Genomic DNA, 13,699 nt, shown 5'->3' with positions numbered 1-13,699 from the left:
TAAAAACATATGAAAGGATAACTTTATGAATATGGTAATGGCAAGCAATATGTAACAAACCACACCCATTCTATTGCTTAAATAAAGTGCAAGCTCTTTTATGAACTCTAGTATTACTGGATATTGTAGCAAAACAAAAAGACACAACACAATTAAGTAGAATATTCAAGTCATGCAGTGCTTGCATGGTAGTATCACACATTTACTGCCCAGAATTGCTAAGAGCTTTAGTACAGCCACAAGTTTTTGAACTTTAAGACTTAAAAGCATGATTGGGAATTGATCAACTTCACCTCAACCTGTGAACAATGCACCAGTTCAAATATGGATTTACCTAAGTGTAAACAGTTGACAATACCATTGATCTAGTTCTGTGTGGTATTTCACCATGTAACAACATTTTTGTTTATGTTAATTTTTTAATGTTTCTTACATAATTTTTGTATGCTGATTTCAGTGGTACCATTGGTTTTTCTCTATCATCAAGATTTCCTGAGAAAAAGCATAAAGTATATTTCAGAGTTTTCGTATATGTGTAATGCAATTAAAACATTATATATATATGCTGATTTTAACTATATTCGTGTGTTTATTTTCAGTTTAACTAATTACAACTGTTACATGAAGTGGTGAATATGTCTAGTAGATCCTGCAAGCTTTGTCCTGACTCATTCTGTTATGTTTGTGGTTACTATATTAGTCCAACACAAGCTAAACATAAGATTGTCAGTGGTACAAAATTCTTTACTGCATATCATGCTTATTTTGGCATGGCTATGGGAGATCAGGACAAATCGTGGGCACCACACTACAGTTGTGGTAGCTGCAGATCAACTCTGGAAGGATGGCTGCGTGGAATCCGAAAGTCAATGCCCTTTGCGATTCCGAGAATATGGAGAGAACCGACGAACCATCATGATGACTGCTTTTTCTGCATTGTTGACATTTCAAAGTATAAAAAACCGAAAGATAGGCTGACTCTAGTTTATCCAAGTACACCATCTTCTATTGGACCAGTTCCACACAGTGATGAATTGCCTGTTCCTACTCCACCTCAATCCGAAGAAGCAGCTGCATATCATTCTGAAGTAGACTCACCGGATGAACTCAATGATGACTGTGATTTCAGGGAACCGAATGATTCACCTCATTTCCCTATCCAACAAGAACTTGATGACTTAGTACGAGATTTAGGTCTCACTAAATCAAATGCAGAACTTCTGACATCACGTTTGAAAGAATGGAATTTATTAGATCCAAGCTGCAGAACCTCGAAATACCGAAAAAGACATGAAACATTCGCATACTTTTATGTAGTATCAGAATCACTGTGCTATTGTCATGACGTTCGTGGTCTTTTCAATGACATTGGCATTGTTCACAATCCTGAAGAGTGGAGATTATTCATTGACAGCTCAACAAGAAGTCTAAAGGCAGTTTTGCTCCATAACGGAAACCGATTTCCTTCGATTCCAGTAGCTCATTCCGTTCATCTAAAGGAAGACTATAAGAACGTGAAGTTGTTGCTTGAGAAAATCAACTACGACAGTTACAAGTGGGATGTATGTGGAGACTCTAAGATGCTAGCATTTCTTCTCGGTCTGCAAGGAGGATACACAAAGTACTCGTGTTTTCTTTGTTTATGGGATAGCAGGGCTGCAAACCAGCACTTCACAAGACGTGAGTGGCCAGTGAGAGAACATTTACAGCCTGGTTTGCACAATGTTATTAATCAATCTCTGATACCTGTTGAAAAGATCTTACTACCACCCCTTCACATTAAACTTGGTCTTATCAAACAATTTGTCAAAGCATTAAACCCAGATAGTGCAGCATTCCAGCATATTCGGCAGATGTTTCCAAAGGTGTCAGATGCAAAAATTTCAGCAGGTATATTCGTTGGTCCACAGATTAAAGTTATGTTGGCATGTAAGGAGCTTGAGGACAAAATGTCTGCTGTTGAAAAAGAAGCATGGACTGCATTTAGACATGTTGTTCATAGCTTTTTAGGCAACAATAAGAGTGATAACTACAAAGAGATAGTGGAAAACTTAATTGTACGGTACGCAGATATGAAATGCAGAATGTCAATAAAGCTGCATTACCTGCATTCACACTTGGAATTTTTCAGACCAAATTTGGGTGATGTGAGTGAAGAGCACGGGGAACGTTTCCATCAGGATATTCTTGCAATGGAGAAAAGATACCAGGGCAGATGGGATGCAGCTATGATGGGTGACTACATCTGGTGTTTGATACGCGATGACGAGAAACTTCATAAAAGAAAACCTCGTTCTACTGTTCACTTTTAGTGTTTTTTGAGATTGTGAGAGACTGTTACAATACAATATAATGTAACATTATGTAATATATGTAAGAAACATGATGTAACATGAAGTTTTGTAACATAACATAACACTTTTGAATTAGTAAATGTTTTATATTGACTAAAGTAGAATCTAATGCAAAACGATTTATATTAATTATATGTTTAATTGATTTTTTTTTTTTTTACGACCAAACGATTGATGCAATAAAAAATCCAATGTCATATTCAGACTCAGCATACTCAAATTAATTAAGAAACATCAAAAAACTTTGATAAACAGAAATTTTTTTTTTTTTTGTTAAATTGTGTTTTGAATCTTTTAAATGGGCTACAAACTGCTCAAGTAATAAGTAAGGCTTTAGAAATGAAAAAATACAACTTTCTGCAGTTACTTTTGACAATTTTAGTGTGCTTGGTTCATATAAGAATAATGATCACTTTCATCAGTACCACTTTATCCACTGTCATTCTGCAAAATTGTGCAACCAACTGATTTTTATTTTCCCTTTCTTAAGAATTCTTTAGCCTTTTCTTCTGCTGCAACAAAGATTATCTCAGCTACTCTAAACCCCCAGTGCTGACAGTGCTGTGTCTTCTTGTCCCATGTACTCAATGGAATTCTCTCTCTGCAGTTGCAGAAACTGTTTGTCTTCCTCAATGGTTATCAACAGTAATGACATTATTAAGAACTATATTAAAGAGCTGTTCATCCTCACAAACAAATTTACTTTTATTATGTTGTTGTGTTTCTGTTGTTTGATGATTACTTTTCTTCAGTTTATTTACAAATGTTAAATAAGTTTGATTTAAAAAAATTTAAACTTGTACGGAATCTGTATTATAACAATTTGTTTTAGCATATATAGATAATAAATTGCTACTAGTTTTTTCTACTTTTATAGCATGCAGCATTTTTGAAAAAAGAAGAAAAAAACAAAGAAAAATAAAATAAAAGCTGCCCCATGAAAAACCCTCAGTCGATGTAGCAGCACTCCTTTGCAGCGGCAGGCTTTAAGATAGTCAATGCATGCACTGAAGTACCCAGCAGCAGGTTATTTCAGTGTACTTGTAGAAAATCTATTTATTTTTTTTTCATTTTACACAGTGTTTCATCAATAAACCCAGCCAGCACAAACACGTCTTTTAGACATCTTTTTAGCATCTAAAATGTTAACACCTTTTAGACATCTAAATTCAGATAACTATAAGACATCTAATAGTAGTCATCTTTGAAACAACAAATATGAGCTCATATTCATCATCTCAAAGGTGACTACTATTAGATGTCTTATAGTTATCTGAATTTAGATATCTAAAAGGTGTTAACATTTTAGATGCTAAAAAGACATGTTTGTGCTGGCTGGGAAGACTCATTTGAAACCTATTTTCACTTTGATAGGTATTATCAAAGTGAAAATAGGTTTCAAATGAGAAAAAATATTATTTGTATATATATATACTACTTAATAATTTAGCATATATACTACTAATATACTAATAATTTAGTAATATATACTACTAATATACTAATAATTTAGTAATATATACTACTAATATACTAATAATTTAGTAATATATACTACTAATATACTAATAATTTAGTAATATATACTACTAATATACTAATAATTTAGTAATATATACTACTAATATACTAATAATTTAGTAATATATACTACTAATATACTAATAATTTAGTAATATATACTACTAATATACTAATAATTTAGTAATATATACTACTAATATACTAATAATTTTAATATTGTTAATAATTTTAATTAATATACTATATACTAATAATTTAGTAATATATACTACTTATTAATTTATATATACTATTTAATAATTTAGAAAAAAGAACTTACTGATTGAGCAATTTTTTTTTTCCCAAGCATTGGTAGTATCTTTGTAAAAAACATTTAAAAACATGTTGAAATTAAAATTAAAAATTCTAAAAAATAAAATTAGTAATAAAAAAAAGAAATAATTTGAATTAAATTTTTAATGAAAAACCTTCTTTAATAGTTGAACCAAACCAGTGGGAGACATGTAACAAGTACAATCATTGATTAGTAGTAAACATTTTTCCAACATGTCAGGTAAGTGTTTTGACTGTATCTACATATATACATATTTATATTTGTATCTACATATATACATATATGTCAATAAATATAATTATATACATACATTTTTATATACATTCATACATACATACATACATACATACATACATGCAACCTATGGAATTAGGAAAAATGAGGTCGGCAATAATTTGCCGACCTCAATCTTTCAGAGGTTGGCAACAGGTTGGCAAAAAAAATTTGATACAAAAGTCTTACCATAAAAGATAGAAACGAGGTCAGCAATTTTTTGCCGACCTCAAACAATTTTAGGTCGACAGTTAGGCCAGCATTGCCAAATGCCGACCCTAATTTCAAGGGTTGTATATGCATGTATGTATGAAATATCTTTTAAATCATATATATATATATATATATATATATATATATATATATATATATATATATATATATATATATACATATATATATATATATATAGACTTGCAAGCCATTGGTAAATAGAACAGGTGGCTGGCTCACAAGTTCAAGTGGCTGGATAGCCAGCTAGCCACTAAAAAAAAAACACAAAACTAGCTGCGGCTGGCTTATAAAGAATGAGGCTGGAATGAAAAGTGCCGACTGAAAGTGGAAAATATCCTCTCTTGTTTTTAGTTATTACTAAATTTATAACACACCCCTAAATTATTTCACAGCAAATTAATGTTTTCGTGTATAAAAATAATCATATTCATATTAGTTGGGTCCAGTAAACTTCTGCGAGAATTAACAATCAATCCAGCAGTTGAAAACATGGATTCTACTGCTACACTACTTGATGGAATACATAAATATTCATTCGCCAAACATGCCAGATAGGGAAATTTTTTATGGTTATTTTTCCAAAACACCACAGGATCTTTTTCTTCTTCTTCTGTCGGCAGACAATTAACATAATTATTTACTTCCCTTGCTAGTGTTTGATGTTTACTTTGATCATGATTTGGTAGCGTAGTTTTTATTTCTAGAAGCAGTAATTTCTTCGCAGTTGGATGATTTTCTAAAACATAATGATTTTAATTGAACATCATAATGGTTTTAATTGAACAACGTTTTTGGTCAATTGAATGTTTGTTTAATATTTGATTAATTAAAATTAGTTTTATTATTTAACATTTTTGTTTTATTTATATCATAACTTTTATTTATTTAGCTTACCATCTTATTTTATATTATTTAGCTTACCATCTTTTAGTAGTTTATTGCCATTTTTATCAACTGCATTGTTAATTGCTGAATTTGAATTTGAACTTTCTGTAAAACTTGATAAAGTCTCTAAGAGTATATCAGTTGCATCATTATTTGGAAAGATGGATTTAACTGCTGGATCTAACAAACATGATAATTTGGCTGTTTTTGACAGTTTCAGACGCTGTTCTAATTATGAGCTACAAGCTAATTTAAGCTTTTTTATCACAGGTAAATCGTTAGAAGATACATGGAGGAGTGATGCAACTTTATGCTTGACCAATGGCAAAATAGAGAGAGAGTTATCCCCACTCACAACTTCTGTCAAGTTTTGAAATGGTTTAAGGAACTTTACAAGTTTGCTTAATAATTTTAGATCAAATTCATCTAGACACAATTCTCTTTTTCCAATTTTTTTAAAAAGTTTTTTTACACCATTATATAACGGTTCAATAGACTCTGTCATAAAAAGTGCACTGTTCCATCGACTACATACTTGGAGTTTTAAACTTTTATGTTGTTTAGATTTGTATTTTGAGTTCTCTTCAAATAGATTATCATTTTTTTCATATTCATCCTCACTATCTACAATAACCGGATTGTCATTTGGGTTTAATTGATTCTCATTCGATATTAGTTTAATTGGGAATTGTTCATCAAGATTAACAAGTTCTTTTACTTCAGCAATTTTTTGTAATTTATTATAAACATCCACATCATCATTTGTACACAAAAATTCGTTAATTAGAACAGTAGATTTGAAGCTCAAACATGTAACAATATTTTGACATTTCTTGAGCAATTTTAAGACTTCGGAACATTTGTTAAGACCATCAGAAACCAGAAGTAAATTCAGCACATGAGCTAAGCAATGTTGTGGCTCTTCACAACCCAGTAGACTAGAAGTCTTCATCATATTTGCAGCACCATCCTGAACATTATGCAAATGTAACTCTCCATACTGCTTGCTAAACATATCTTTAATAACATTCTTCATAAAATCTGCAATATTTTCTGGTGTGTGGTTTTCCAGTGGTGTACAAGCTAAAGAAAAATTTTTCTATCCCATTCACTGGTTATTACTGAACACTTTACACCTATATATGACAGTTTTTTGTATTTATCTGTCCAGCCATCAAAGAGTAAAGAAGCAGCAATGGAATATTTTAAAACATCTTTGACACTGCTTTTGACAGCTTTGAACATATCAATTAAAGCCCCGCATGCCAAAGATGAGCGTGATGGAGTGACTATACCTAATTTTTTTTCAAAAAAATTTATAAAACCAGTTCTTTCAACAAGATTAAAAGATAGCAAATGGGTACAAAACCAAAGTGCAATGTCACGAGTAATATCAAATTTTGCTTTCAATGATGAACTCCTAACGCTGCACCAATTTTTTATGATGTTGTTATTTTTTTCTTCAGTAGATACTTTATCAGTAATAATTTTGTGTACTAAAAAGAAATGATTTTTCATGTTTCCACTTGATGTAGAACATTTTACTGAATGAATTTTCGACAAATAGGCAGGCTTTTTATTATCTAATTTGGCTTTTTCAATTTCCAAACATGGTTTGCAATAATAACTGCTTTCATCAAGATTTTGACCATCTTCAGCTACTAATTCTCCATAATAATTCCAAACAAGTGAAGCACATTTTTTTTTAAAGATGCTGCACAATCTTATCTTCAAATATTTTATTGATGAGTTTTCATTTGGTTCGCGACATGATGTATTATTTATTGATCTTTTCATATTAAATCTCTACCAAAAACTAAATCTACCTGGAAGAAAAGGAAATTTCTTTTATATGCAATTTGCTGTTAATGCGACAATAAATAAGAAATATTTGTTATCAAATTATAAACCGAGTCAAACCATGGAAGTAAAAATTATTATATTGCCATGGTCAAACAAAAAATAAGTGCAAAAATGAAGTAAGCACAACAAAATTCATAAAAATCAGAGAAAAAAAAAAGGATTGAGCGTAACATTATAGTTTTAAAAAACAAAAACTGACCATTTTAACTGTATTTTAGCAGCTATTATAAAATAGCGGCTTTTAGTGGCTAAATTAATAAAAAAACTGGCGGTAGTTGGATATTAACTAAATTATATATATATATATATATATATATATATATATATATATATATATATATATATATATATATATATATATTGTATCTATATATATATATATATATATATATATATATATATATATATATATATATATATATATATATATATATATATATATATATATATATATATATATATATAGATACAATATATATATATATATATATATATATATATATATATATATATATATATATATATATATATATATATATATATATATATATATATATATATATATATAGTTGGATATTAACTAAATTATATATATATATATAATATATATATATATATATATATATATATATATATATATATATATACACACACACATATATACAGCATGGAAAATAAGAAATTGAAGACAGGCGGTCAATTTAACCAGCCAACACATGGAATTGGTGGTCAACTGTTTTTTTGGACGGTCAAAATTTTAATTTTTTTCCTTGATTAAATTTTTATTTTAGTAATCATTCTTTATGACTAAACCTCATAAATACAAAAATAAATTTAAAATTAACAAATTTTATTTTAATAATAATAATTTAAATAAAACTTAAATAAAAATTTAAATAAAATTTAATTAAAATAAAAAATGCTTTTTTGTTAAAATTAATAAGATTTTTACTGAATATACCTATAAATATAACTACAACTATACGGTATATATACACAGTGCATGTGATGAATAAAATCATCGAGCGCGATATTTCGCTTGTAAAACTGAACACATTATTTACAAGCACAATTATGCGCGCTCGGCATCAAGTCTTTGAGAGCAATATTCAGGGTTGGAAATTGGTTCCCATAGGGCTATATATAAATGGGAGGGGGTCACCTAAAAGCATACCAGTAGGTACAAGGGAAAGAGTGGATGATTTTTTGCTTGAACTTTTTTGATGTAAAGTCCGGGAAATCAGTTTTAAATTTTATTTGATGTTTTTGAATTTTAAATATAATAGTCATTAATAAATAGAATGTGATCGAGCCTGTATAAAATTGAAGCTATAAATGAAGTTTTAGTTAGATAAATTATTATAAATAAAATATTAACTAGATATTTAATTTTTAGGCATTCAAAGTTCGGAATTTTTATTGAAGGGTTGCAAGATTTGATACTTTATTACATGGAATTTTATGCAATTCAGAGTGAAAGTCCTAGTTAAGCAAAGTTTTTTGTTAAACAGACCCCAAAAAACTGTAAGAGTTACCAAAAGGTTCGACTTAACCAGGGTATAATTGAGGGATAAAATGATAAAGTTCAGCAGCAATTAAAAAAAAAAAAATGTAATGCTGAAATTAACTTTCAAATTGAAGAAATAAATCATTGCCTCTTATGCACTAAGATTTTCAATTTTAATTTTATGCGTGACATACTTTATAACAAAAATAACTTTGTTGATATTATTTAAGTATTATTTAATAATATGCTAACTCCACTGTTTGTTTTAAACATATTTTGACTTCAGCAAAAAAATTTTACTAAAAATATTTTAATAAAATCAACTTAAAATTCTCCCTTGCAAGTTCATCAGATGAGTGCAATTTTTTACTCTTGTAACAAAATTAGCAAGTGCTATTTTTTGCCCCCGAATGGGCATTTATGGGCGTGTTTAATGTGCACAGAGCAATTGGTCCCGCTTCATCACAAGGCCTGATATTTTAATAATCTATTTTAGAAAAAAAATCACAAATGCGCAATCAGCAATTTTAAATTTATCTTTAAATCATTTATTCATTTATTTGCAATTTGCAACAAAACTTACAAGAAAGTAAATTAAAAGAAAATCAAAACAAAGTACAGTTGAATCAAAAAATATTTTTATTTAAATACAGAAATTATTATATATAGTAATATTATTAAAACATATATTGAATATTTTTATTAAAACAATAAAATAAGAACTTCAATCATTTATGAAAAAAGTATTTTCACCAAAAAAAAACTTATTTTACTTAATTTTTTAATAATCTTCTAAGTTGCAAATACTAGACTATTTGTAAATTTTTATTGAAACTTGTTTAAGGTATTTTAAACATTAAATACATTTTAGTAATTTTAACTTTAGTAGTTATTAAATGTTTAAAATACTTCAAACAATTTTTAATGTATAATTATAAATACCGCAGTATTTTCAAAATTAAAAAAACAGTAATTACATTTATTAAACGCTTAAGTCTTGTTTGCCTATTTTATACGTCTTGTTGTCAAATAGTTATTGTCTATATATAATATAATATATTATATAGACAATAACAATACTTTTTTGCTTTTTTTTTTGCTTCACTTATTTAAATTAATTTTAAAATTAATTTAAATAAGTGATGCAAAAAAATTATTAGATATCGTTTTACTTTGTGTATAATATTTGTCAATGAGGCAAATTAATGGGATCAGGGTTGTTAAAGTGGAAAAATTTCTGGTTTCTATTAACATGCAATAACTATTAGATAAAAATTTTAACAACAATAAATTTAATATATATTCAAATATATTTTAAGTAGTAAAGTTAGTAATATAAAATTATTACCAAATTATTAATTTTTAATTATTAAATTATCAATGAAAAATTAATTTAATTTAACATTTTAAAAACAAAAATAAAAACCAGGCATTTTGTAAAGGAAGAAGATTAAATAAAAAAAATTTGCTTGAACATCTTTTCGTTTATAAACTTTTTGCTTTAACAACCTGCTAGCAATTAAAGCATCATAAACAATAAATTATTTTAAACGATTTTTCAAAATTTAAATGATTTTATGAAATTTTAGTATATGCTTTTCCCAAATAACATCCTGATTATTTATCAAACCTTGCTTTTCAAAACTCTGATTTTTTTTCAACCGGTCAACAATGACCTGCAAGAAATTATTTTGGGAGGTCATATAGCAACTTTAGTCATTTTGGACTGTTGTTAGTCATGTTACTAGCCACTGGCTGTTCTTTTCCACGCTCTCTCTCTCTCTCTCTCTCTCTCTCTCTCTCTCTCTCTCTCTCTCTCTCTCTCTCTCTCTCTCTCTCTATATATATATATATATATATATATATATATATATATATATATATATATATACATATATATTAACAAAGAAAAAACAACTTTTTCTATGGTACTTTAAGTTTCATGCCTAAACGGCAATCATCAGCCATTGAATACCAATTCAATGGCTATGGTACTCAATGGCTGATGATTGCCATATAGGCATGAAACTTAAAGTACCATAGAAAAAGTTGTTTTTTCTTCATTAATATATATGTATATCGCTCTATTTGAAATACCTTTTTAATAATGAGCACTCTTTTACAACTATGAGTTTTGTTTTACTATTATAATACAAAACAGCTTTAAATATCAATATATATATATATATATATATATATATATATATATATATATATATATATATATATATATATATATATATATCTATATATATATATATATATCTATATATATATATATATATATATATATATATATAATATATATATATATATATATATATATATATATATATATATATAAAATGTATACATATATATACATATATATACATACATACATACATACATACATAAAAACATACAAACAAATATACATACATATTAGGGTTATAACCTGTGTTCCTAGGTCATAAATTGATGAATATTTGTACATATATTCATAAGTAATATACAATTTCTATGCTTTGTTAGACAAAACAAATCTTAGCTGGAGGTTCTATTTCACAGATTTATCAGACAGTTCTATTTTACAGATGTTAAAAAGATCTTGAAGATACTTGATTACTTGTTCTGCACACTGATTTGTTCTGTGAATTTCCAGTCTCGATCGTACCTGATTCCAAAACTTTTTCACTGCGATTAACGCTTTTTCACTGAGTTAAACGCTTTATGAAATACTTCAGATTCTTCAAAAGCAGAATACTTGAGTTAAATGAAATAGAAATTTCATATCACTATGCAACCCTGCTGTTTTAGTAATCACTTCTTTACAATTGTTGTAGTTCTTCATAAGCTGTTTGTAGTGTTTTATGAGCTCTGGGATGAGCAAACACTCAATTTAGGCCAACAAGTTGTTTCCTCTAAGTTCTTCATCCATTACTGAGCGAAGAACTCAATCAAGAACATGATGTTGACAATTAATGAATTGTGGTTCTTTTCAGAAAAATGTCTTTGTAATCAACTGACTATCCCATTCCTTTTTCCAGTGTTTACATTTCTAGTGTCTACTACAATCATCTTTATACTCTTTAATAAATTGTTTTCATCAAGAATAGTGCTATACCTTTAACAACAGTATACGCTTTTTCATCTCATAGATCTAGTACTAGGTGACTAGTGTCGAAAAATGAACTTCAGAATAGTGTCGCAAAAAAAAAAGGAATAGTGTCGCAAATGAATTTAATGAATAGTATTGAAAACATAAAAAAGAAATAGTGTCGCAATTGAATTTAATGAACAATGTTGAAAACAAAGTAAAAAAAGGAATAGTGTCGCAAATAGTTAATTTCAGCAATTGTTTACTCGTTTTGCTTATCTTACATATAGCATACAGCTTTTACTGAAAAAAAAGAAAAAAACAATGAATAATGAAAGAAAAGATTGCTACCAAACCCCAAACCCTCAGTCGATGTAGCAGCAGGCTATAAGATAGTTGGTGTATGTACTGAAGCCCCTGGTTGCAGGCTATTTTAGTATGACATCAGACATGTTATCTAAACACGCATTTACATAAAAAACATAGTTGTTTTTTTATTTTTGTTACTATTCATTAAACTCCTTTAGAACATTATTCTTTTTTTCTATTTTAGACACTATTCATTAAACTTATTTGTGACACTATTTATTTTTTTCTGTTTTTGACACTATTCATTAAATTCCTCTGCAACATTATTCCTTTTTTTTATTTTTGACACTATTCATTAAATTTATTTGCGACATTCCTTGTTCTGTTTTTATTTGACAATCAATAATGCTACGATTTGCGACACTATTCCTTTTTTACATTTTTGACAACCAAATTTGCGACAACAAAAATTTTGTGACACTATTCCGCCACACCATAGTGCTTTTAACTTAACTTATCTTTGTTTATTCTTCAACACTAACACTTGATATTCTTAGTGACTAATATGTATCAAGGCTCAAATTGACACAAAAAAATCTAACCACGAAAAAAAAAATTTTCCCCCTTTCCCCTCATCCCTCACACAGCTTTGCGGTGATGGGGGAGGAGGGGTGTTTTAGTATAAAATTGGATCTTTTGTACATTATTTTGTAATTGTTATTTTTTAAACATATTATCCTCATATATAAATATTATCTTATAATTTTCTCGTTTAGAGGAGTTTAAAATAGCATAAGTTACTGTTATAATTTTCAGCTCAAGTTATAATTTAAAGTTTAAGTTGCAGTTATAGAGTAATGAGCAAAGTAACGTATATAATACCATTAAGATATTACTTTTAGTTTTTACTTAACATTAAAGAAGTAAAAAAGTAAAAGTAAAAACACAAATGTTAAACCAGTTAAAAATGTTAAACCACAAAAAAAAAATGTTAAACCACAAATGTTAAAACAAAAATGTTAAACCACAAATCTTTAAACCAGTCTGAGAATTAGTCTGAGAAAACTATTTAATACATTCATGCTGACATTAAAGCATGTGTTTTTTTAAAGTGTATTGTATAGTATAGTATAGTTGTTATTGTAAAAAGCTATAAAACAACGACAAAACAAACTGCAAAGTTATTTTAACAGTATAAAGAGCTTGTGTTAATGTAAAACAACTTTGCGACGCTGTTTTATACAGTTTATAACCTTAATAACATAAAACGTGTTTAAAATAAAACGAAGTAAATAATTGTTCTAATTAATAAATTAAAACATAAAACTTTAAACATT

At 27.9% G+C, this 13,699-nt stretch overlaps 1 protein-coding gene across 1 annotated transcript in view; it reads right to left on the bottom strand.

Moving 5' to 3' along the window:
• LOC100200134 (AP-5 complex subunit beta-1) overlaps positions 1 to 13,699 on the bottom strand; it is a 109,378-nt gene that overhangs the window by 64,929 nt on the left and 30,750 nt on the right. Inside the window, exons 10-11 of the mRNA XM_065793041.1 lie at positions 4,346 to 4,450; positions 4,198 to 4,236 (exon numbers count right to left, since the gene is read on the bottom strand). Coding sequence (XP_065649113.1) covers positions 4,198 to 4,236; positions 4,346 to 4,450 — 144 coding nt within the window. The remainder of the gene's footprint in view (positions 1 to 4,197; positions 4,237 to 4,345; positions 4,451 to 13,699) is intronic.

Source organism: Hydra vulgaris, chromosome 03, assembly GCF_038396675.1.
Source record: "Hydra vulgaris chromosome 03, alternate assembly HydraT2T_AEP".
NCBI classification, from domain to species: Eukaryota; Metazoa; Cnidaria; class Hydrozoa; order Anthoathecata; family Hydridae; genus Hydra; species Hydra vulgaris.
This window is presented reverse-complemented; position numbering and strand designations above follow the sequence as displayed.